We start from the raw sequence: 27,354 nt of genomic DNA, 5'->3' as shown, positions 1-27,354 counted from the left end.
AGGTGAGGAGATGGGAGGAGACTCTCAAATCCATCTCTTCAAGGATTTCTGGGATGAGGTTTTTAAGGGGATTGTAGAGGACAATGGGCTGGAAGATTGGGGTTATTGATTGGTCGGGGTAAGAGGGATGAACTCATTAGGATGAGAAAACTGTATTATTTGGAAAAAGGAGACGAGTTAGCTCCTCATGTGGTCCCTAGACCAGCTGACATCAGTAGTTTCACTGGTATGCAGGACTTAAAATACATCTCAAAGGGAAAACTTACATTTAATAATGTTCAAGTTGTCATGTAGAGCAGTTAGGGGGAACTACAATCTTTTAACAGTCTACGTGATTCTGGAGCAACAGGGAAACACTGTTGGGAAGTGGGTCAGAGAGCAAGCTAACCTAACGTTTAACGCTGAGTGTGCTGCAGGCTTGGTTTATCTTAGTTCTCCCCCTCCCTTCTTCCCTGATACATTTTATAAACTTTATGAGAATGCTTTCACTCTGTAATGCTCTTTCTAAATAGACTTTAGCCACAGATGGTCTCAGAGTGGAGGGGCTGAGTGAATTCTGCTGTGGAAGTGTTGTTTTACCTTTCCAATTTCCCTTTTAATGAGAAGCATGTGATCTCTGTGGAGGCAAAACACCAGCAGTGTCTCAGTTTATTGGTGGAGATAAAGCGACAATTGTAAATACATCTTGCTCTGAGTTTCTACAATTCGAAATGAATTTTGCTATGTATAACCCTTCCTCTTCCCACCTCACCTTTCTTATTAACCACATTCTTTACAGAAGACTTAGATTATTGTTATTACCCCCAAGCATCTCTGTATTGTCTAAATCAGTATCCATGGAAAATATTTCTTTAATGTTCTTAGGGTAAGGGTTTACAATCTGTAAATTTTTATACAGATACCCCTATTTGAATTATATATATTGGTTTTTATGGCTCCCAAAATGTCAAAAAGAATCCTCTCCATACCTATTACAGTTATCTTTCTTGTAGTTTGGAATAAATGCAAATGAGCCATAATAAGCAAGATTTAATAATATTGGTAGTCCAGGGGAAATAACACTACACTTTAGATTTACATAGTTTCTTAAAAAAACACATCAGGTCGGGTGTGGTGGCTTACGCCTGTAATCCCAGCACTTTGGAAGGCCCAGGCGGGTGGATCATGAGATCAGGAGATTGAGAGCATCCTGGCTAACACCATGAAACCCTGTCTCTACTAAAAATACAAAAAATTATCTGGGCATGGTGTTGAGTGTCTCTAGTCCCAGCTACTCGGGAGGCTGAGGCAGGAGAATGGCGAGAATCCGGGAGGCAGAGCTTGCAGTAAGCCGAGATCATGCCACTGCACTCCAGCCTGGGCGACAGAGTGAGACTCTGTCTCAAAAAAAAAAAAACCATACACTTCATACGTATCATTTTACTCATTATCCCAACATTCCTGGAATTTAGACAGATTTAGGAATTACTGATGTAGTTTTAAAGAGTTAAGTGATGCTTAAAGATTGAATAATTTGGATCTTTCAGCTGTTTCGTAATAGAACTACAAATGGAAATAAAGCCTCAATTCTTTTCTGGATCTGAGTTCCTTAGTCTTTTTAGACACGTGTTTCATCAGCTTCCACCTCCCATAGGCAAATGGAGGACAGTAAAGACAGAAAGTAAAAGGTAAAAAGTGGATGTGAGAAGACAGGAAAAAAAGTCATTGTCAAGAAAGACATTAATAAATGTTTCTAGTGTTGTTTTGTGGCACAAGTATATTCTAATCTTGTACTATATCACATTAGTTAGAAAGAATGGTGGCAATTGGTGCTGGGAAGATATTTGATTATGTAAGACTTTAGTCATAGTTTTGCTATCACAAAATGTGCTTTTTTTTTTTTTTTTTTTTTTCTTAAAGAGATGGAGTTTCACTGTGTTGCCCAGGCTAGAGTGCAGTGGCTGTTCACAGGCATGATATTGGCACAGTACAGCCTCAAACTCCTGGCCTCAAGTGATTCTCTGGCCTCAGCTTTCCAAGCAGCTGGAACTACAGACACATACCACCATGCCTGGCTGTACAAAATGTGCATTCTTAAGGTAGACTTCAGGACATAGCTTTTTAGGAAGATAAATAAAAAGCCACTTAACACTCTGACAAGATTTTTAAACAAGTCATCTATCCCAAGGAAAAATTCAGTCTGCATCCTAAGTGCTCCATGTAGAGGCCTGATATCTCTGTAGGCATCAGATACCTTAAATAGATAACAGGAAAAATAACTTGTTGCATTATCTTTTGAAGATGAGCTAATATAAATTTATTGGCATTTACCTTCAGCATTGGTTAATATGCTTAGTTACAATTGATGAGATTGGGTCCCTATTACCTTTGGACAAAGGTGTTTTCTGTTTGTGTCTGACTATAGTGGCTATTTGGATCTTTAATACAATCCCATATGTAGAAGATTTAGTAACTATGACTTTGGCAAATCATAGAAATAAATCCCAAAAGTCATCTGACTGGTCGAGAGAAGAGAAACACTGGTTATTGCTAATAGACAGTTAATTGCAAACCCATAGCCCTCATTATGGTTATTATACTTTTGTGAACATCATTGTGCAACGCACCAGTAGTAATAAAGGTGTTTGTCATTCTTCTTAAACTTTAGCCTAACTTGGTACCGAGCCCTTTGCCTTAGTGCTAGGCAGCTGAACCACTGTAATCATAGAACCGGGATTGGTCCTAGGTTTTTTTTTTTATAGTGGGATGTTGGGTTGACTGAAAGTCAAGTATCACTGATCTCAGCCTGGGGTTTGACAAGAGACATTTGACAGACAGCATCCTCAGCAAAGCTATTATGTTTTTAATTAGCATCTTGCATTTAGATGCTCTTCAAGTCTTTTTTGAGACGGAGTCTCGCTCTGTCGCCCAGGCTGGAGTGCAGTGGCGAGATCTCGGCTCACTGCAAACTCCGCCTCCCGGGTTCTTGCCATTCTCCTGCCTCAGCCTCCCAAGTATCTGGGACTACAGGTGCCCGCCACCATGCCCAGCTAATTTTTTGTATTTTTAGTAGAGATGGGATTTCACCCTGTTAGCCAGGATGGTCTCCATCTCCTGATGTCGTGATCCGCCCGCCTCAGCCTCCCAAAATGCTGGGATTACAGGCGTGAGCCACCATGCCCAGCCTTAAGTCTTTATTCAATTACTTCATTTCAGTCATATTTGGGTGCGTCAGCCTTATGCTTGCCTGCGAAAGACATGCTAGTCTTCTGAATAATGCTTGTGTTCTGTGGCTTCTGGATGACATACTTGGTTTTTCTTTGAATATTTTGACTTTAAGTTTCACCATCAGCCATAATTTTGAGTTTACTTAAACTCAAAGGACATCAAATTCATTTAGTTAATTAACTAATTATGCACAAGAGGAGAGACAATGATATTCTGCTAATCAAACTCTAATCAGGCTCATTTGTGCATTGTTTTTGTCTAAGTTTCAAACTCTGGGCTTGGGTGTCCTTCCTTTCGGAGTCCAGTTCTAGCAAGAACCTGCAAGTCAGTTTAGCAAGAATTCCCCATCCTCGATTTCAGATTACTCTTGGGGGTTCCTCATCCTCCATCATCCCCCAGGAGATATCTGATCACCCCGAGCAGCCTTCAGTAAGAATACTGTTAGGTTGTTTTCACCAGAACCTGCCTTACCTGAGATCTTTCCTCTTAGTAATTTTCTATCCTGCTGATCCCCACCCTGCCTTTTGGCTACAAATTATCGCTTTTCCTTGTTTTTGGAATTGAGCCCAGTATTATACTGAGGTTTTGTTTCCCCTATTGCCATTGTTTTTTTCTGAATTAAATCTGTTTTTACTGCTGTAATTACTGCTTAGTTCTCTTTTTTTTTGTTGTTTTTTTTTGTTTTTTTTTCTTTGGCTTCTGATTGGTGGATTTAGTTTGTGTTTGAACATCTTCATTTTAAAGTGTCACCATTGGTAATAATTTTGAGTCTAGTGAAATTTAAAGTATATCAAGTTCACTTATATAATTTACTAACTCATTTAGCATGCATCGATTGAGTACCAATTGATGAGTGGCTCTGAAAGTTTAACAATAAACTAATCCTAATATTAAAGGTGTATTATATATATTCTTTAATAAGCTCTGAAACCTACAAAGATATTTTGGACATAAAATGTTATTCACCTTTTTTCCCCAAAGGAATTATCTTCCAAGAATAAGATGAATTATTTTCTTATTTTTAATACAGCGTAATTAGTATTGACTTATCATACTTTTTTGTTTTTTTAATTTAAGAGATGGGACCTCACTCTGTCATCCAGGCTGGGGTGTGGTGGTGCAATCCCAACTCACTGCAGCTTTAAATTCCTGGCTTAGAATGATTCGCCAACCATAACCTCCCCAGTAGCTGGTACTACAGGTTCACACCACCATGCCCAGCTAACTTTTTTATTTTCTATTTTTTGTAAAGATGGGGGTCTTCCTAAGTTGCCCAGACTGGCCTCAAACTCCTGGCCTCAAGTGATCCTTCCGCCTTGGCATCTCAAATCTCTGGAATTACAGCCATGAGCCATGGTGGTGCTTAGACCTGTAATGCATTTTTAAAATGTGAAAGTACTAATATTTCTTATAATACATCAATAATACTGAGTCATTGCTGAAGGATTCAATATTTCCAATTCATGTTTAATCAGACTGTGATTTTTCTAGTCTCTTAGATATATTAATTCCTAATTACACCATTACAATAGGACAAGTTTGCTGTACAAATTGGGCATGTGTGAATTATATCTCTATGTTTCCAAATAGTAGTTAAATAAAATTTTATTTTGGGAACTGCTCTTGAAGGATTTCATCATTTTATTCTTCTTTTTCTCCCTCCCCTCTTTCTTCCCATCTTAAGGAAAAGAAGCAGGATTCTGTAAACCAACAGTTATCTGAGACAGGTCTCAAAACATTTAGCAAGTTTATTTTGCTAAGGCTGTGGACACACCTGTGACGCAGCCTCAGGAGGTCCTGACGTGTTCCCAAGTTGGTCCGGGTACAGCTTGCTTTTACACATTTTAAGGAGAAGTGAGACATTACTCAGTATGTGTAAGATGTACATTGGTTTGGTCTGGCAGGGCGGGACAACTCGAGGTGGGAGCCACCAGGTCATAGGTAGATAAGAGACAAAAGGTGGCATTCTTTTGAGTCCTTGATCAGCTTTCCATTGAATATACAATTTAGTCTGACTCAGTGAATCTGCATTTTTACGTAAACAACAGGGCAGAGGAAGCAATCAGATATGCATGTCTCAGGTGAGCCTCAGTGGGATGACTTTGAATTCTGTCTGTCCTTTGTTCATGAGGAGTTCCCTTGTGGGCAAATTGTGAGGGAGGTATGTAGCTTTTTATCTTTGTAGCTAGCTCATTTAGGAATAAAATGGGAAGCAGTTTGCCTGACATAGTTCCCAGCTTGACTTTTTCCTTGACTTAGTGATTTGGGCCTCCCAAGTTTTATTTTTCTTTCACATTTTCCCCTTTTCTTTTAAAAGTCTTTCAGAAAAAGCATTTTAGAAGAAAATGGGCCCTCGTGTCAGGTTATGTCTCATCCCTTGTGGTTAGGACAGTTTATTCCTAGACAGGTAGGTCCCACATTATTAGGAAAGCTCATTTTTAGCAAGTTGTGAAATCTCACGTTTTACAGAAAGAATATAGGGAGAGGAAGGGAGAAAAACAAAGAAGTGAGCAATACTGGAAAATTGATATAGGCATTATTACTCTGAACTTTGTGAATCAGTAGGCTGGTATGAAAGTGGTTTATGTTTGTAAATAGGTTCCTGTCATTTTCTTCTAAAGTTTAATTTGTCTAGCTTCAGTCTGCAGGACTTTAAGAAAGCACAGCTTAATTTTTAGTGATTTCAAATCAGGAAAAATGGGGAAAAAAAGGAATAGAAGAAAAAAGAGAATAGATTATTTTGTAGACCAGTAGTCAGGAAAAATTTTAGAATTCAGTCCAAACTGTAAGTTCAGTCCAAATAATAAAAATTAAAAAATATTTGGCAAGACTAGAATCTAACAACAGGTGTACTATAGTTATTTATTTACTGCCTGAGAGACCTTTTTTCTAAAGTGTAGCTTAAAACAAAGGTCTCTGAGATAGTTTGAAACATATTTTTTCTTTCTCCAGTCCTATTTTCACTAAAGACAAGTCATAAGAAAAATTCAGCTGCAAAATAAGTTTTAGTCTTATTATACTTGGCCATAAAGGCCTGACAGTATATGCATAAAATTGGCAAGAATAATTGTTTCTTTTTTAAAAAAATTGGCTTTGCTGAAACTTTATTCCATAGGGAATCTCAGATTTGACTTTAATGCCTTAAGCCCAGCCTGTGCCTGCAAATACCTGTATTAATGGAGTGAATTCCTCACCTCTAGGTCCCAAAGAATCTTGGGGCTCCTGGGACTTTACTTGTCATAGGTCAGGAACCTGTACAGGGACTGCGTAGACAAGATAGAAGACCAGCTTTCTGAAGGGACTTTTATTGCTCTTTAATTCAACTTTGATTCCTTAAAGGAGTCTGTATCTGAAAGAATTCAATTCCAGTAAAAAAAACCTTGGTAAAATAATTAGTGTCTACAATTATGTCCTGTTACAAAAGAAAACAGATTCTTATTATACTTATGCAAATAACTATATTGCTATAAGTTAAGCATACTTGCAACTGGTTTCCAAATTGTGGAGAAATCACGTAGAGAGAAATATGCTCCAAATTTTGTTTATAGGCATATACTTTACTCAATTACTAAAAGCTGTAAGTATTTCAAAAGAAAAATTTTTCTTACCTCTGATAAATGAAGGATCAGTAACATTTTAAGCAAAAAGTAATAAAAGGATTTATTTCAGTCTTCCATGGGGTTTAGTCTATGCAGTTAACTCTTGTTCTGCTTGATACTCATGAACACTTCAACTCTCCTTAGGAATCTTGGAAGTTTTTCCTCTATTCTAGTGTCACAATCTCCAAAGTTATCAGAAACCTGCCTTCAAGAGCACCTGTCAGAATCCTGTGCTGGTTATAATGCCACCTTTTGAAAAAGATAAAAATAAAACTGGATGACAAAAGTCTTAGAACAGTCAAAGTTAAATACACAATTTACAAGAAAATTGGTTACTTCTGTGAAATACAACAATTTCACGTAATAATCATAATTATTACTGATAACATATGCTTAGATGTATTAGAAGCACAGGAATTTTGTACAACTCCAGAACACACACTAATAACACATTTATATAAATATAATTCAAAGAAGGTTAAACATTGTTTCATATTTGACAATGCTTCCTGTATGATTTTATTATATCAAATAAACCAAATATCTCTTATAAACTTTAGGGAACTCATATCAATAAATTTATGAGGACCAAAATTAGAATTTGATTTTGGAAGGTTTTTCAAATATAAAATGTTTAGAACACTTGATATCACAAAATAGGATCACAGTCATTATAAAGTAAGTCATTTATTTAGCCAAAATGATAACTCAAAGATTAAAAAAATAAAAGCAGAAACCTTTGTCTTCGAGAGAGGAGACTTAATTTCCCAAACAGTAAGCCTTAATGAAGACAGAAGGAAGTCAATTAAATATGTCTCTCAAATCTTATAAACTGCCTATAAAAATTTAATTATCTTGACCATAAGATATGATTTCCATAAGCCTTTTTGTAACCTTTATAATCTTTTATTAAGAAGTGGGTTAATGCTCCAAGAAAACCTTGTTGGCCAGGTGCTGTGGCTCACACCTGTAATCCCAGCACTTTGGGAAGCCAAGGCGGGTGGATCACGAGGTCAGGAGATCAAGACCATCCTGGCTAACATGGTGAAACCCCATCTCTACTAAAAATACAAAAAATCAGCTGGGCGTGGTGGCAGATGCCTGTAGTCCCAGCTACTCGGGAGGCTGAGGCAGGAGAATGGTGTGAACCCAGGAGGCGGAGCTTGCAGTGAGCCAAGATCACACCACTGCACTCCAGTCTGGGCGACAGAGTGAGACTCCATCTCAAAAAAAAAAAAAAAAAAAAAGAAAATCTTGTTATTCTAACACAGGGGTCCGTATTCTGGTCTTGCCTCAGCATGCCTTCAACATTAATGGTTAATTTATAGAGAAACTGAACTTATTTTCTCTCAAAATCAGCCCTTATGATCTCACATGCCTAGCTCTTCTGCTGTAGTCCCTGGGACTTGAATTGAATAGTTTTAGTTTCTGACCCTGTGTCTCATGAACACAGTTTATTTTGATTGGCATCTTCTACTGGGTCTGAAGATGAGGCTTTAACTGCTGTCAGTGTTTAAGATTTAGCAAGATTTGGGGTCCTTTTTTGAGTCAGAAGTCAAAGCCCTGTACTCAATGACACAAGGACTGTAAAAGCACATGCAGAAAGTTACAGGGATGTAATAACCTTAATTAAATAAAAATTTAATCTCAGTTTTTTCCTAAGCAAACCCAAACTTAATAATAATGACAGAGAAATTTTTTTGATAAAATGTAAAATCTGTTTGTTAGGCCCAGTTACCAAAAGGCAAAAAAAAAGACCTTCTGCAATGTGACTACTGTTCATTTAGACAATTTTCATGTCAGATCTAATGAGAATGGTACTTGAATTAATTAGACATAGGAGGTGCTTCCTGAGCAGTTTAAAGCCAAGAGCACAGAATATTACGTTGGAAGAAAACATTTCCTTTAGACCTTCAAGATAAAACGTTATTAGCATCAGGACAAAACAATTATGACCCAAAGAAAAAACTTACAGTAGTTGAAAATGAATTGAAGGACAGAATTATTATTTCAGTCCATTTAAAAGGGGAGAGATACCTGAAAACACTGAGACGCAGTAAAAGTTGAACTTTGCATACAAAAAATTATAAAGTCTTGTGATTTTATTGAGTAAAGCAGTACCTTAAGAAAATCTCATTATTCTAATAAATTATTTAGCATGTAAGTGGGGTTTTAAAAATATTAAATATAGACAACTTGATCATATAAAAGTTTTTTCTTTTCATAAACCCTCTTATTATGACTTACACAGACCATTCATGACATGCTTGAACATGGTTGTCCTGAACATCCCTCTTTCTTTAACAACCAGTCATTTTATTCTAGGACAAAAATTTAGCATACAAGATTGTTTTGCATATAAAATTATTTTTCTTTAAACTTTCTTACCAAAAATACTACTTTATTTCTTTAACTTTCTTTACATCTCTCTTATTTCCAGGTTAGTTTTACCTTGTTTTATACATAATCTTTAAAATAGCTTTGAATTAGACAAAAAGCATTCATCTTTGAACAAGAACGCATCTTTTTTTTTTTTTTAGAAAGAATGTTTTCCTACTCTACATACTTTTTAATTGGAAAATACCCATTTAATAAAATATCTATTATTTAATTTAATATAACTTTAGGTTCTAAATTATGATATTTATCTACAAGTATTTATCCCATTACATCTACCCAATTATTTTATTTTAATAGTTTACCTGGGTTATTTATGAAAACTGTGATAGTAATCATTTAAGGTTATTTCCCTGTCATCATTTTACAGCATGTGAATTTCAGGAGTTTACCTAAGTAAGAACCTTAAGATTAAATATGTGGTTATTTTACTAAGTAATTCAAGATTTAGCTGTTTTCATTAAACCAATATTAACATCTTATTTATAAAAAATTATAAAAGCAAAGATCATTCCATTTTGGGCTGAGTTTATCATTTAATTACCCTTATGCCAATGTTGACACCTTATGAAAGGGATAAGGGATAAGTATGAAATCTCTTGACCAATAAATGCAAACAAAAATACACACTGACAATTTTTAAGACATTTCTAATATTACTTACTAATAATTTTAAAACTAGCTTATGAAAGGTTTTACTTAAGTCATGTGAACTTGAAAAGCATTTGGACTTATTTTTTCATTTATAAGTACTCCTTAACTTTAAACCCAATTTGGTAACTTGTGGCCAAAAACGTAACAAAGTATGTGTACATACACACAAACACACATACACACTCACACACACAAAGATCCTACAGCTTTTACTTCAGAAATCTAGCCATGAGATATTAATACAAAACCCATTGGTTTGCAAAACAATAACAAAAATGTTTGTATGAGAACAGTGGATTTTATCTCAGTAGGAAAGTAACAGCAGACAAAGCAGGCAGGAAAAAAAAACAGAGATAGAGAATTTAGGAACTTTATAGCTGCAGGTTGACCTTAGGGCTCTGAATTTTCCTTGACATAATTTGCCTGTAAGTATAAAATGTGCACAAGAACAGTCCTGATGTGTAACCAGCTTGAGTATTAGAAAACCTAGCATGCCCTTCCATTTATACTACCTCTTGCAAGTAGAGACATCATAAAACCAAACAGGGTGCCTGAGAGGAGGTCATCCTCCTTGTCTTTCCTTTCTTAGATGATTTGTTTCCCACATTTTTTCTTAAAAGGAGGAACTTAGCTGTGACCTAAGGTTTGGCATGGGGGAGTCCAAGTGTGCTGGTTGTGGGCGGGACTCCACATTGTACCACTGCTGAGTCGTTTCTGCCCTCTTATTGTTGCAGTTTCTGTCTCCAGAGGTCTAGCACCTCTGGGAGAGCTCGAAGTGTAAAGTGGTCAGCTTCCATATGCACTTACTGGATGAGCCTTTTTAAACTAATTTTGTTGGTGGTTCCCTATAAGGCCACTACATGTCACAGGGGGTTAACCCCTATTCACTCCAACTTGGCCGCTGGTACCCAAGGGTGCTTTTTGGCTAGGAACTTGAGAGAGCAAAATGCCCTTTCTCTTCAGAGCTGAGAAAACTCAGTCTCTCATTTATCAATGACTGACAGTTCAGGTTCTCACGGAAAAGCACAGTCAAGCCAATTTAGATTAATCTTGGGAGTAAAGGTAATGAAAAAGATTCTTCAGAATGCACCTCTGAATTAGAATTAGGATCCTAAACACCAACTTCCTAGGAGAAAAAAAAAAAAAAATCAGTGAAGACCACTTCCTGTAACTGTCCTCAGCCAGCTTTAACTTTGTTAGCTTTTGTCCACCATTACACATGCCAAGGTCAAATCCTTTCATAGTACAAGGTAATCTTTTGTACCCTCCAAAGCCAAAGAGGTCAGGTAATGCAAATACAGGAAAGTAGACCTTTGGACCTAGGAAGAATCTGCCCATGACTTTTGAAACTCTACGAAGAAAGCAGAACACCCCAAAAAAGGGCAAGTGGTGCCCATGTCCTGAGTTCTTTTAGGGGTTTGAATCAGTAGAAGCCTCTTTAGATTTTTCCTGGTATTGAAGATAGTGAAAGGAGAGGAAGGAATAGGGTGAAGAAAAGTAAACGAAAGAACAGTTGTTTTTTTTAAGAAAGGAAACAAACACAGAAACCAAGCACTTTTTTCCCCCCTCTCTTTTGCAGTTATGAGGAATTTTAGCCAATTCAGACAGGTCTTGTTCCCCATAATTTGGAATTCTCATTCAGATTTGACCAAGTCAGGTAGAGTTGGTCAACTCTGAGACCAGAGAGAAAGACCAGAACAAACAACAAAAAACCCCACAGTATCATTACTGAGCACTCTAATGGTAAGGAGAATTAAGACCAGCTGACTGTTAATCATAACCTTATCCAAGACAAAATCCCAATTCAGCTACTTACCTAGGAGTGGGTCTCAGGCTGAAGACAGCTCTCTACCATCCTAGAAGCAGGAAAAAATTCAAACTGGCCTTCCCTGTTGGAAAGCGAGCTCAAACTCCAGAGATGAGTTACCTGCCTTCCATTGTCATGAAAGCAGAAAAACTTGCCTTCCTTGCTGGAAGAAAGTAAAACTCAGAAAAAGAGTTGTACAGCAAAATAAAGTTTAGATCTCAACCAAATTTTGGGTGATTGGGGATTCTCTGGAGGGAGGGAAGATTCCAGGCCTCAGCAAATTGTCCTGTTGGTTGGAGCCATAAAAGTTCAAGCTGGTACCAAGCCAGTTGGAGATTTGTCAAACGTCAGGGGCCACCTCCATGTAGAGTCCCTTCCACTGATCACCAAATTGTAAACCAAAAGGTGTCTGAGATATGTCATACTACATTTAGAAAGTCTATTTTGCAAAGGTTAAGGACGTGCCTATGACATAGCTTCAGGAGGTCCTAACAAATATCACCAAGTTGGTTAGGGTACAGCTTGCTTTTATGCATTTTAAAGTGACATGAGACATCAGTCAATATGTGTAAGATGTACATGGGTTTGGTCCAGCAGGACAGGACAACTTGAAGTGGGGGGTTTCCAGATTGTAAGTAGATAAGAGACAAAAGGTTGCATTCTTTTGAGTCCTTGATCAGCCTTCCACTGAATACAAAATTTAGTCTGGTTCAGTGAATCTGCATTTTTATATAAACAATAAGATAGAGGAAGCAATCAGATATGCATGTCTCAGGTGAGCCTCAGTGGGATGACTCTGAATTCTGTCTGTCCTTTGTCCAGGAGGCATTTTCTTGTGGGCAAATTGTGAGGTGGGTGTGTAGCTTTTTAAACTTTGTAGCTAGCTTATTTAGGAATAAAATGGGAAGCAGTTTTGCCTGACATGGTGCCTATGTTGACACTTCCCTTGGCTTAGTGATTTTGCGGTTCCGAGATTTATTTTCCTTTCAAAACTCTTAAAAGTAGTATTTTTCTATCATAAAAAAATGTCAAACTTGCTTTATCATTTTGAAAATGTTAATTTTAATTTATTTTATTAATTTTTAAAGGAGAAATTACTTTTTCTTTTATAATCAATGCCGTATTTTCTTGAAAACAGTTCCATGAAGTGTATGCTTCATTTGTATTACACTATAGAAATATATTATTAATTTAACCAAAGCTGAACAATAAATCCAGGTGCATGGCTCAAGCCTGTAATCCCAGCACTTTGGGAGGCCGACGTGGTGAGATCACTTGAGCCCAGGAGTTCCAGACCAGCCTGGACGTCATGACAAAACTCCATCTCTATAAAAAATTTTAAAAATTAGCCAGGTTTGGTGGTGTGCACCTATAGTCCCAACTGCTTGGGAGGCTGAAGTGGGAGGATCACTTGAGCTTGGGAGTTGGAGGTTGTAGTGAGCTAAGATTGTGCCACTGCACTCCAGCCTTGGCAACAGACTGAGATTGTGTCTCAAAGATTGAATTTGCTGAGATTAAAACACCACACACACACACGCACACACACAAACACACACACACAGACAGGTTTCCCTACCACATTACACAGTAACATTTCAAAAGATTAAATCTTCCTTTAATTGACTGGGCAAAGGGCTGTTTTTTCTCACCCAACAGGTTAAATACTGCAGAGCTAATAGATTGGAGTGACTTCTGACCTAATCACATCTTAAAGGAAAACTTTTCAGTTTTTACTTTAAAAGTAAGTTGCCTTTTGTTCTTTCTACTGCACAGCTTTGTAGCAAAAAGCAGGTATGGTTTTGTAAAAAAAAGATACAAAGTTCTGTAATGTGCCACATTTTAAGCAGTTTCTTTAACCTCAAGAATCTCTGGCTTGTTCAAAACATATCTAGGTGACACTGAGAAAGTTAAGACGAGGCTGAAAGAACCAAAGGAGAGGAATAATTATGACAACAATAATAAAGAGGAAAGAAAAAAGAGTTGATGAAATGCCACCTACAATGGGATTAACTTCTCTTGTTGAATCAAGTTTATGATAATCTATTTCTGGTCAATTTATTTATAAAATACAATAGTTTAAGAAGTTTCCTAGAAAATAATCTTACACAAAAGCTCCTTTCATTCGTGAAAATACTTGTAAATATTTTTACTTTAGGAGAAAAAATACGCTTTTGGGGATATTATGCTGGTCTCTTAAAAGTTTCTTTAAAACTCTTAGCTTGGAGTCACTGTTACTTGTAACTGGATGTATTAGTCAGCCTTTGGGTTGGACTTATGAACTATGTACCTTGGAAATGCCACGCATCCTACCAAATGCGATGAGGATACAAGGGCAATCAGCTTGGGACCTACCACTCATGTGGAAATTTGCTTTTCATTTTTCATGTTAAAGAATGATTCCCACAGTATGTACAGAAGTAATTTAGAACACTAAAGTTATCTCAGTATCCTCAGGCTTCCCGAGGCTGGAGGCCATTTTCAGTATTGTAACAAAGTTTGGTAGTTTTGAGTGAGGTCTGTAGAGAAATGGAAATTGATGAGGTGCCTTGTGCATGACTTAGATTTGGGACTCTCTTTGCTCCTCCCCCTTTGGTAATGTTACGGTTTGCTTTCACCAAAGTTATAGTCTTGCCTTTTTCAATATTTGTCCATATTTCTAAATTTTTAAAAATATTTATGATCATAATTTATATTCAAAATCTATAACAATTTTAATGGTAAGAGGATTGTGTCTAAATTCAGTTCTTAATTCCATTGAGATATTGTATACATAAACTCACAGGAAATGGGAATTCCAAAAGGTAGATTCTGAAGGCAGTGTCTTGACTGACTTCTATATCCGTTATGATTCTCTAGAGAGAAAGCATTTGTCATGGAAATAAAGCGTTTGTTGTGGAAAAGAAAAGCAGAGGACTAAGCCAAGAAATTTGGCTCTATTTTTTTTTTTCCTGTCTGATACTCCCCTCTCCTTACCTCAAAAATCCTAATCTTCCCATAACATCATGTTGTATACCTTAAATATACACAGTAAAATTTATTCGAAAAAAAATTTCGCAATCATCAACTCCTCTTCCTCTTACAAGAACAAGAATCCCCTGTACAAGCATCCTGGTAGATAATGTGTGGAGAGGTTTATGGTTATTTGTCTTTCCTCACTGAAGGGAAGCTGAGATTCAAATTTGTTCTGGCAAACTATTTTCTAACATTAAAATTTTTTTTTTTTTTTTTTTTTTTTTTTTTTTTTGAGACGGAGTCTTGCTCTGTCACCCAGGCTGGAGTGCAGTGGCCGGATCTCAGCTCACTGCAAGCTCCGCCTCCCGGGTTTACGCCATTCTCCTGCCTCAGCCTCCCGAGTAGCTGGGACTACAGGCGCCCGCCACCTCGCCCGGCTATTTTTTTTTTTTTTTGTATTTTTTAGTAGAGACAGGGTTTCACCGTGTTAGCCGGGATCGTCTCTCGATCTCCTGACCTCGTGATCCGCCCATCTCGGCCTCCCAAAGTGCTGGGATTACAGGCTTGAGCCACCGCGCCCGGCCTTAACATTAAAATTTTATTCACTTGCACTTTTTATTTGAGAAACAGTATGATAGTTGGATGAAAGAAAATTAGAAGATCAGAAATATATAATGGACACTCAGAAAATACAAATATTCTTTCACATTTTTGAATAGTTTTAATTCCTTAAGCATGCGCATACATGTTTTTGCATACTTCAACAGTGTGTAGTTTTGTACTTTATTTCACTTCGTATTTTAGGCAAACATATTTACATGTTGCATCATTATCTTTGTAACTAGTTCTGATATCTGCATACATTCTTTCAGGTTGAAATACCATATTAAATCATTTCTTATCATTGGGTATTGAACTTGCTTTTTATTTTTTCTCATTTCATAGATGCTACAATACATAGTGGTGAATACTACATGTGTGAATAACTACACGTAGCTACATAATTTTTATTACAAAATCATTTTGAACTTATCCTTAGACAAGTGATTCCTAGTTCAAAGGATTTAGCTAGCATGTGTTCCAGTGATAAAATGCCTTTACAACAGGAATAAGAGTTTAAGTAGAATTTTAGATATATTCAGAATTTAAAGTTTCTAAATCTATTTTGAGAGAAAATAATCTTTTTTATTTTTTTTCAAAGGGATGCTAATGACTAGCCAGTGCTCTAGGAAGACATTGAGACCAGCCAACTTCTTGCCTTGATACTACTGAAGAGACATTGGGTGGCTGGACTTTGAAAGCAGACTTCTGGGTAAGTGCTATTGTTTGGGTTTGGGGGATAGCAAAGACTTAGCAGAAGTGCTTTAAGAAGCAATTATCTACACAATGAGCAAGGAAGACACTTAAAAATGCAACTTTAATAGGTATAAGTTGAATATAGAGCTTAGGAATACTAGTGGAAAGATAAGGTCAGGCATTATTACCTGGGGTTAAATTAGTTAAGATTTTCCAGGAAGATGAGGTTCTCTATTAGGGTATCTATGTATTTATTTTTATTTTTTTAATGGTATCTTTTTCATTAAAAGATATTTAAATTTAATTTTATTTTAGATTAAGGGTTACATGTTCAAGTGTGTAACATGAATATATTGCATAATGGTAGGATTGGGCTTCTAGTGTACCCATCACACAGATTGTGACCAATGTAACCAACAGGTAATTTTTCAATCCTCATCCCCCTCCCAACCTGCTCCCTTTCAGAGTCCCCAATGTCTATTGTTTCCATCTTTATGTCCATGAGTACTCATTGTTTAGCTCTCACTTAAAAGTGAGAACATGCAGTTCTGTGTCTGAGTTATTTCACTTAGGATAATGACTTCCAGCTCTATCCATGTTGCTTCAAAGAACATGATTTTATTTTTTTTGTGGCTGAATAGTATTCCATAGTGTATATACACCTAATTTTCTTTTTCCAATCCACCAATGAGGAACACTTAGGTTGATTCCATGACTTTGCTCTTGTGAATAGTGCTACAATGAAGATTTGAATGAAGTTGTCTTTTTTATATAACGATTTCTTTTCCTTTGAGTAGATAGCCAGTAATAGCATTGTTAGGATGATTGGTAGTTCTATTTTTAGTCCTTTGAGAAATCTCCACGCTGTTTTCCATAGAGGTTGTACTAATTTACATTTGCACCAAAAGTGTATAAGTGTGTCCTTTTTTCTGCATCCATGACAACATTTTTTTTGACTTTTTAATAATAGCCATTCTGACTGGTGTAAGATGGTATCTCATTGCAGTTTTGACTTGCATTTGTCTGGTGGTTAGTGATGTTGAGCATTTTTCATACATTTATTGGCCTCTTGCATGTCTTCTTTTGAAAAATGTCTGTTAATGTCCTTTGTCCACTTTTTAATTGGGTTGTTTGTTTTCTTCTTCAATTTTGTTTGAGTTCCTCGTAGATTCTGTGTATTAATCCTTTGTCAGTGACATAATTTGCAAACATTTTGTCCCATTCTGTAGGTTGTCTGTTTAGTCTGTTGATTATCCTCTTTGCTGTGAAGATGCTTTTTAGTTTAATAAAGTCCAGTTTGTTCCATTTTTGTTTTTGTTGCATTTGCTTTTGGGGTCTTAGTCATAAATTCTTTGTCTAGGCCAATGTCAGGTTTTCTCTGTAAACAGGTAAAGTTCTCTATTAGATACTTTAAACAAAAAGATGTTATTCTTGATGCTAACTTCTAGGTTTATCCTCAATTTTGTGCCAATTCTCTGTTCCAAGGCTTTGCCTTAGATTTATGCTGAGGAAAAGATATTTCACTGATTAAAATTTTAAGCATAGAAGTGTCCATTCTTTTTTGAAGACTTCTATGGGTAGAGACATTCTCAACAGGCTCATTCTGCCCCATGTTTTTCATTTATTTTTTTCTTTTTTTTTTCTTTTTTTTTTGAGACAGAGTCTCATTCTGTCACCAAGGCTGAAGTGCAGTGGTGCTATCTTGGCTCACTGCAACCTCCGCCTCCTGGGTTGAAGTGGTTCTCCTGCCTCAGCCTCCTGACTAGCTGGGATTACAGGAGCCTACCACCACGCTTGCCTAATTTTTGTATTTTTAGTGGAGATGAGGTTTCACCATGTTGGTCAGGCTGGTCTCAAACTCTTGACCTCAGGTGATCCACCCACCTTGGCCTCCCAAAGTGCTGGGATTACAGGCATGAGCCATTGAGCCCGGTCCCCCATCTTTTTCTTACATAAAATGAACACGTGTAAATAGATTTAAATGTTAATTTCAGTAGGATTAGCTTACTCCTTCCCTGAGATACAGGGAAAGTTAATCCTTTATTCCATTTTCTTTTCCCTGTCCCTGCCATTCAGGCATTAGTATTGACAGTTGGTATTTAAAAGCAATTCGTTTTTCCCCCTAATATTATTTTAGGTGAAGATGATCTAGGTCCTGAATAAAGAAATTTATGAGTATTTAAGCTACAAAAATCTTTAGGTACTTTGTATGTTCTAAACATGAAGGGAAAAATTCACTATCTTCAAAACATGAGACTATAATAGTCTTTATAATTTTATTTTATTCTGATATGGTGATCTCTTTAGAGTCATATATTTTTCAGCAATGGAAATCACCGGATAATTTGCTATGGTAAGGACACATGTTCCTGGGAAGAATAGTATAATTCTTGTTTTACTTTCATAAAGCAGTATACTACTAATCTAATTTAAAAGAAAGTTTCCAATTCCCTCCTAGAATCACAGAACATTTAAATATATCTTCTTGCAGGTAATTTTTGCAAATCCTAAATGCTGAGTATATACATAGTTTAATTTCTTGAGCCCAGACCATTTTATTGTACCACTTTTGTGGTTTAATACAGCCAGAGTATGTGCTATAACACCTTGCTTTGTCACAATCAGAATGACAAGACAATCTTACTTATCAAACACTATAAAAAGACCAAAATCTATATATTGCTTTTCTTAAGTTAGGCTAGAGCCAATCCTTTTAGTAGAAAATGGAAAGTAGTAAAATGTTTTATTAACTTTAGACATGAGAGTACATTATTTTAAGATGTGATTGAGGAGTGTACCAAGGAGCCTTTCAACTTGTTTGGTAGAAGTTTTTGGTTGATTCAATACATTCAGCCAAACTGTTGATTTACTACTTCTGGCAGAAGTGAGTTTGCTCCCCTTTGATTAAAAAAAAAGAGAAAAAAGAAGAAAGAAAGAGAAAGATGAAATTTCAGAATTCTATGAAAGGTTGTTTTCAGTATATGGAAGACAGCTAGCAAGTGGTCTTTCAGGAAGCAATAAACAGAATGAGAGGATCAACTTGCAATTTATTTTCCTCCAATGGGCTTTTGCTAAGGCATTGCTTGGTACAGCATTCTGTACAGCCAGAAAGGCAAAAGGAAAATAGCTACAGTCTCCTTTCTGTAGGCCCAGTAGTGATTTGGAAAGATGAGAAAAATGTTAACTAGTATAGAGTTTGTATCATACATGAAAGGAAATAATTTCATAGATTCAAACACAGGAGTGGGTCCTCCATCTTCTAAGATGAAATTAAACCCCCTGCACTTAAAGTTGAGAACTTGGTGAAGCTTACATTCTTTATTATGAAATGCATCATAACAATGTATTCTGTATTTCTTTTTTCAGTTATAGGTGACGCAACTTGCAAAACAATCCTGAAACATGAAACAAGAATAATAATATTTAAATGTAACTTAATCATTATACCTCTTTATCCACCAAAGTGAATTCATTCCATTCCCTTTCATCTGTGCTCACACTTTGCATCAAATATTGGGTAAACCAACGTGTGTAGGAAGAAATAAATGTTTTCATAGTCATTACTCTTTACAATGGGAGTGCTAAAATTCAAGCACATCTTTTTCAGAAGCTTTGTTAAATCAAGTGGAGTATCACAGATAGTTTTCACCTTCCTTCTGATTCCGTGTTGCTTAACTCTGAATTTCAGAGCACCCCCTATTATTCCAAATGTGCCTTTCCTCTGGGCCTGGAATGCCCCAAGTGAATTTTGTCTTGGAAAATTTGATGAGCCACTAGATATGAGCCTCTTCACTTTAATGGGAAGCCCCCGAATAAACGTCACCGGGCAAGGTGTTACAATATTTTATGTTGATAGACTTGGCTACTATCCATATATAGACCTAACCACAGGAGTAACTGTGCATGGAGGAATCCCCCAGAAGGTTTCCTTGCAAGACCATCTGGACAAATCTAAGCAAGACATTCTTTTTTATATGCCAGTAGACAATTTGGGAATGGCTGTTATTGACTGGGAAGAATGGAGACCCACTTGGGCAAGAAACTGGAAACCTAAAGATGTTTACAAGAATAGGTCTATTGAACTGGTTCAGCAACAAAATGTACAGCTTAGTCTCCCACAGGCCACTGACAAAGCTAAACAAGAATTTGAAAAGGCAGGGAAGGATTTCATGCTAGAGACTATAAAATTGGGAAGATCACTTCGGCCAAATCACTTGTGGGGTTATTATCTTTTTCCGGATTGTTACAACCATCACTATAGGAAACCCGGTTACAATGGAAGTTGCTTTGATGTAGAAATAAAAAGAAATGATGATCTCAGCTGGTTATGGAATGAAAGCACTGCCCTTTACCCATCCATTTATCTGAACACTCAGCAGTCTGTTGTAGTTGCTACACTCTATGTGCGCAATCGAGTTCGGGAAGCCATCAGGGTTTCCAAAATACCTGATGCAAAAAATCCACTTCCGGTTTTTGTCTATGCCCGCCTAGTTTTTACTGATCAAGTTTTGAAATTCCTTTCTCGAGTAAGTAAATCAAGGTATGAGGGCTATGAAATGAAATTCACAAAATACGTTTATTGAAATTTAATATTATTTTCGAAGGGAGTGAAATCTAGTTTTTAATATTAGGAATGTGTACACAAGTAGTTCTACATTATTTTATGAATGCAAAATAAGAATATGCTTAATCTTAAATGTAATGTCTTTATCTCTTAGTAGGCAGGGAGAATTAGGTAGTATAGACAGTGTATGAACTCAGTTTCTTTTTTTTTTTTTATTTCTTAGGCCTGCTGTCTTTTCAATAGAAGTGATTGAAACAATAATAGTATCTTATTTGTTTTATAGTAAGGCAATGGCTGTGTAAGAGATAGAAATAATGGGGAAATATAAAAATTATTATTATTGGGTCAGCATGCTTAGCTTCGGTGTTACTGTCCTATGTATAGCACTTTCATTTCGTTTTTATCTGCTGACTCTTTCTGTCACACTTTCCAGGAAGAACTTGTGTCTACGCTTGGTGAAACTGTTGCTCTGGGGGCTTCTGGAATTGTAATATGGGGAAGCCTCAGTATAACGCGAAGTATGGTAAGTTGAATTGGTAGAAAATAGGTGAAAATATTTCTATGTTTAATGTTTTTGGGGATTGTTTTGGTTTTTTTTTTTTTTTTTTTTTTTTTTTTTTTTTTTTTTTTTTTTGAGACGGAGTCTCGCTGTGTCTCCCAGGCTGGAGTGCAGTGGCGTGATCTCGGCTCACTGCAAGCTCCGCCTCCCGGGTTCACGCCATTCTCCCGCCTCAGCCTCCCAAGTAGCTGAGACTACAGGCGCCCGCCACCACGCCCGGCTAGTTTTTTTTTTTTTTTTTTTTTTGTATTTTTAGTAGAGATGGGGTTTCACCATGTTAGCCAGGATAGTCTCGATCTCCTGACCTCGTGATCCACCCGCCTCGGCCTCCCAAAGTGCTGGGATTACAGGCTTGAGCCACCGCGCCCGGCCTGTTTTGGTATTAAATAAGAAAATAAGTAGTACTATGCTTAGCAGGCAGTAATAGGTGCTGAAGTATTACTGGCTGAATCAAAATACATTTGTGTGGTGGTTGTAAGGCAGAAAATAGTATACCCGTTTTCCAGTGGGGAAATAGAAATTCAGTGAATAATTGATTTTCTCTAGGCTACATGACTATTAAGTAACAAAAACAAGACTACAATCTTAATTTTCTGGCATGGTGTTTTGTATCAGAAGATAGGTCCTTGTTCCTTTATTTTCATTCTTGTTTAATTCTGTATATCAGATCTTTATCCCCCACCTCATCAACCTTCTTGACCTAAGAGGAAAGCTGTCCTATGGACATTGCTGAGTTGAAGCTGAATTTTTTCTTCTCTGGTGGATGTGGAAATACCAATGATGAACATGCCATGAGGAATGCCAGATGAAGCTCATGGCCCAAGGGTCCTATCTTAGGATTTTAGCAAATAGTCTACACTCTAGTAGTCTAAGAAAGCCTTTGAGAAGCATTGTATTCATCTCTTATTGTTTGGATAGAATAGACATAGTCTTTATTTAAAAATACTTAACTGCAGTTACATTTATGAGAATTTTTTAAGGTAATCGGAGCCCATCTGCCTATTTTGTATAACTCTTTTGCCTATTTTGTATAACTCTTACTCTAATTGGATCTCTAATATAAAGGAATAACAGGAAATATAAGTTCAGAAAAAGGTATGTGACCCTTGGTAAAGTATTTTATGTGTCAGAAAATCATTGTAAAATGATAATTTTCTTAAGTAAATTCTTAATTTTTATTAGTTGTTTCCCCAAATCCATAAACTCCCTTCTCAAATGTCCTATTATTTAAAAACTTATACATATTTATAAATTCTCCATACTATTTTCTTTTCTTTTTTTAAAAAACTGAAAACTCCACTCTTACTCTGAGGAGGAGTGAATCAGGCATTCCTCAATGAATAGGATGACATGACATACTATTTAAGTATCACACTTGTTTTTTAGTGGCCCTTTAAGCTTAGATTCAAATTCTACTACTATGTCTCTCAAATCATCTTCAGTATTATCCATACCAGAGACAATCCTTCAACTTTTATATGATTATTTTCTTCTTAGTGGCATTGTCCCAAAATTGTCCCCTATAGATTCTGTTGTATATATTTCTGCTACCTTTCTCAACTTCTGATTATTTTAAATAATAGATCTATCATTACTTCCCCTTTTTTCTATGTCATTTGCAATCAATAGTCATGGATTACTTGTCATGTTTTCTCTGATTCATTGACAACTTAAGAAACTGATAATTGCAGGTTTACTTGCAGTTACTGGAATTGACAGAAAACAAATGCAAATGAGCCATTTCTTTTCATTCCATTTTATTAGATCTGGTGGTGTGACAGAGTCAGCCCTACTGGTCCCAACTGAGACCTAATTGGTAAATATTCAGGGATTTTGTGAGCCAGTTGTTAATCACTGCCATTATTAAAAATTAAATGATAAAAACTTACAATAAAAACTATGTTAAAAACAGGTGACACATTTCAATATATCAATTATTTTACCTCATTTTACCATGGTCCATGCTCTTGAGATTATTTACATCTTTCATACCTTTATAAATGGAAATACTATGTAATAATGTGCTACTTCATGGCATGCTACCATAATGTGTAATGGTGGTATACTTGATTCCCAGATCTGCATTCAGTAATGTTTGGGAGGTAGCTTGAAATTGGCCATGGCAGGAGGATTTACACCATGGATATATATATATATATATATATATATATATATATATATATACACACACACACACACACACACACACACACACACACACACAAATGATAAGAACCAAGTCTTACCTGTTAGAGAGCCACTTTTAATGTATTTCCATAGACTACAAAGTATGCAGGTTAATGATTCTCAAGTCATTCTCACCCTTTTACTCCTCTTTGTATAACCCTTGTCTCTGTGGAGTTGAGAAAGCAGCTGCAATGTTATTTGAACTTGGTATAAATTCTCATTTCCCTTGTATTGGGAACATAGTGTTGAAGAATATTGAGAAAGTCTATGTACTCTTGGAACTTATGAGTACTTAAAAAGTACACAAGTAAGAAACATTTTTGATATGGTAAGTGCTACACAGAGAATTAAAACAGAGATGTGGAGAACTTATCAAGGAAGGTATCAGAGAAGGGCGTTGTCTAATTTGAAGCTGCCATCTGAATGACAGGATGAAGTCAATTGTGGTAAAAATTAGAGGAAAGACCATTCCAAGCAGTGGGAACGGTAAGTGCAGTTTGAAATGAACCTGCCGTGCTAGTGAAATAGCTACTATGTCTAAGGTAGAATGGATGTGGGAAGGTTGTACAAGAGGAGGAAAGGGTTATACCGTGTCACATTGTGCACAAGTCAAGAGAAGAAGTTGAATTTCATTCTAAACACCATTCAAAACTATTGGATTGTTAAGAAGATGGATGGTGTATTAGTTTTCTATTGCTTTCATAAAAATTACAACAAACTTAGTGGTTTAAAAAAATAGAAGAAATTTGTTATCTTATAGTTCTTAGATCAGAAGTCCAATATGAGTTTCAATGGACTAAAATCAAGATGACAGCAGGGCTGAATTCCTTTCTAGGAGAAGATACTTGCTCATTTGGGTTGTTGGCAGATTCACTTCCTTGTGCTTGTAGCAATGAGATCCCCATTATCTGGCTGGCTATTGGCAAATGGCTATTTCCAGCTTTTAGAGGCCAGTACATTCCTTAGCTCAGGGCCCTCTTCTATCTTGAAAGTCAGCCAAGGCGCATTGAATCTCTCTTACACTTTGAATTTCTCCTTCCTTCACTTCATCTTTCTAACTCAGCTTGAAAACTTTCTACACTTTCAAAGAGTCATGTAGTTACATTGAGTCCATCTTGATAATTCAGGATAATCTCCCCTTCTCAAGATCCATTCCTTAATCACATCTGCAAAGTCTCTTTTGCCATGTAAGCTCACGTTGTCACAGGTTCCAGGGAATTAGGATGCAGACAATTTTGGCAATCAGTTATTCTGCCAACAATAGATGACATCATCTCAAGGAAGATGAAAAGAAATATATTCAGATGGAAGCTGCTGAGATTCCTTCACATGCCTGCATATCTACCACCACCACTTCCTTTGACCTGAAAAAGGACTAGCACAACTACCTCATTCAATGGAACTGTTGAATATGAAAAAAAGTGATCAACTTCAATATTTCTTAGAGGATAGTGTCCAGGGTTTAGAACATGCCAGTCTCAAGATGAATCATTTTAGTTAGTCATCACTCATAGTCTGCCAAATCTGTAAAAGAGTTGTCATTATTCACCCATAACTAGACTATACATAACATTTAGTAGAAAGTATACTCAATTGAACCTGTTTAACGTATTTGAGCCAGCAATTTATAAGCCAAATTATAAGCCTTTTCCATGCTATTTAAACTTGTCTGGCAGGCGAGGCATGGTGGATCATGCCTGTAATCCCAACACTGTGGAAGGATGGGGTGGGAAGATTGCTTGAGCCCAAGAGTTCGAGACCAGCCTGGGCAACATAGTAAGACCTCACTTCTACCACAGAATAATACCAAAATTAGACAGATTTGGTGGCATATGCCTATAGTTCCAGCTACTCAGGGGGCTAGGACAGGAGGATTGCTTGCATCCAGGAGATCAAAGGTGTAGTGAGCCAAGACTGCACCACTGTACTCCAGCCTGGGCGACAGAATGAGAATTTGTCTCAGGAAAAAAATTGTCTGACAAATGTAGTGTTTCTTACATTTATTTGTAATTTATTGAGGGTCAACTGAAAATATGGTATGCCCCTGTGTTCAGCACATTTATATGTATTGTTCTTTTAAAATCTATTTTCATAACAACTTTATGAGGTAAGCATCATAATTATCCTTATTTTCCAGATGATAAAGCTGAAGCATAATCAAGTTAATCAACTTGCCCAAAGTCACCCAGATAGGAAACTAAGACTTAGAAAGCTTAAGAAATTCCCAAGTTCCTACAGCTAGTCACTAATGGAACTGGGACTCCAATCAGGGCAAATGGATCCTAGAGACCATACTCTAACCTACTGTAACAGCTGTAGCATTCTATCCCCGGATAATGTTATGAATTATGGAGGAAGAGCAAGGGTAAGGAATATTAAGCCTCAATTAGTCAGTAATTCAGTGGAATGAAGTGGCATGTGAAACTTGTAAGTCTTACAAAAAGCAATTGGAATAATCTTGTTGGTTAAGGTAAAAAAGAAATTATCTTCTACTTCTTGCTACCTCTGGTTTTGCATTCTTCTGTAAAAAATTGCTTAGTACACTAAATTAATTCACATATCAACTAACTTTTCCTTTGATATTCTGTCTTATAATTTTACAGAAATCTTGCTTGCTCCTAGACACTTACATGGAGACTATACTGAATCCTTACATAATCAACGTCACACTAGCAGCCAAAATGTGTAGCCAAGTGCTTTGCCAGGAGCAAGGAGTGTGTATAAGGAAGGACTGGAATTCAAGTGACTATCTTCACCTCAACCCAGACAATTTTGATATTCGACTGGAGAAAGGTGGAAAGTTCACAGTACATGGAAAACCAACAGTTGAAGACCTGGAGGAATTTTCTGAAAAATTTTATTGCAGCTGTTATACCAACTTGAGTTGTAAGGAGAAAGCTGATGTAAAAGACACTGATGCTGTTGATGTATGTATTGCTGATGGTGTCTGTATAGATGCCTCTCTAAAGCCTCCCGTGGAGACAGAAGGATCTCCTCCAATTTTCTACAATCCCTCATCCTCCACAGTCTCTACCACAATGTTCATTGTTAATATTTTGTTTCTTATCATTTCTTCTGTAGTGAGTTTGTGATTGCACAGGTTAGCTGAAATGAACAATATGTCCATCTTAAAGGGTGCTTTTTCAACTAATTAAATCTCGGAAAAGAACAGGTCTTGTTGAAAGATCATTTTTGGAAAGTTCTGTCTGAATAACTATACTTAGAAAATGATAATTTCCTTTGAACTTGACAAACACTGCTATATTTTATGAATTCTCAACCATGAGTTCAGGGATTTGTATTCCAGGAATCAATAGCTTATGTAAATACTCCAGTTTAGAGTGCAGAAACTCATATTATGCGTTTCACTTGCAAAGCTGCCAGAATTGTTTCAACACTATCATTCTGCACAAGACACTGACATTTTGATAAATAAAACTTGATATAGAGTGTTTAAGAACTTGAAAGTGAAAACCCTTTCAATACAACCCATCAATAAGACTTAGAGTGCTTGGATATTTATGTTTCTCCTCTGCTCATAATCGAGAGAGAGGGAGAAGGAAAAAGGATGGGTGGAAAAGAAATCAAAAGGAGGGAAGAAATAAGAGAAAAGAATTAGTATTTTTTTGCTTTCTCTGGTGCCATTGAAGACTCTAATTTGCACAGGAATGAAAGGAATATCTTCAGTGTATACAATTAACCTTCGACTCTGTTAAAGCGCAGAGCAGTTGTATTTGAATTTCTTGCCTAGTCTGATCTGTACAAATATTACTATCTCCTCCTTCCTTTCCACATGCCTCCCTAGAAACAAAAAGAGATGAAACCACATATTCCAAATCCAGTTGTCTAGATACTCTCAAATGATGGCACAAGTTTTCAGGATCTTAGTTTTTTTGAGGCATTACATTTTTCATGAGAAAAAAGGAGAATGTTTTACTTGTTACAGATCTCATTTCTTTATGTTTAAGCTTTAATATCTGAATTGAGACTGAGCTCTAAAAAGCAATAAAAATAATTCAAATGATTATGCATTTTTTAAAAATTAAAAAAAATTATGCATTTTTAAGCTTGAAGTTTTAAAAACTGAACCACTTGTACAGTTTTTTACATTAGATTAGCTTAAAATCTTTTT

General features: G+C 36.4%; 1 protein-coding gene across 6 annotated transcripts in view; it reads left to right on the top strand.

Annotated features, from left to right (window-relative positions):
- LOC105474963 (sperm adhesion molecule 1) overlaps positions 1–26,391 on the top strand; it is a 35,145-nt gene extending 8,754 nt beyond the window's left edge. For 3 of the 6 annotated variants that reach the window (XM_011729911.2, XM_011729925.2, XM_011729921.2), the window contains 5 exons: positions 13,321–13,405; positions 15,818–15,928; positions 19,279–20,438; positions 20,910–20,999; positions 25,826–26,391. In XM_011729911.2, coding sequence (XP_011728213.1) covers positions 19,485–20,438; positions 20,910–20,999; positions 25,826–26,314 — 1,533 coding nt within the window. In that variant the 5' untranslated portion in view covers positions 13,321–13,405; positions 15,818–15,928; positions 19,279–19,484 and the 3' untranslated portion in view covers positions 26,315–26,391. The remainder of the gene's footprint in view (positions 1–13,320; positions 13,406–15,817; positions 15,929–19,278; positions 20,439–20,909; positions 21,000–25,825) is intronic. The other 3 variants (XM_071094556.1, XM_011729915.2, XM_071094555.1) reach the window with 1 other exon arrangement.
- The last annotated feature ends 963 nt before the right edge of the window (positions 26,392–27,354 follow it).

Source organism: Macaca nemestrina, chromosome 4 (assembly GCF_043159975.1).
Source record: "Macaca nemestrina isolate mMacNem1 chromosome 4, mMacNem.hap1, whole genome shotgun sequence".
In the NCBI taxonomy this organism is placed as follows: domain Eukaryota; kingdom Metazoa; phylum Chordata; class Mammalia; order Primates; family Cercopithecidae; genus Macaca; species Macaca nemestrina.
The sequence above is the reverse complement of the archived record's forward strand: the minus strand, read 5'-3'. Positions and strand labels throughout refer to the sequence as shown.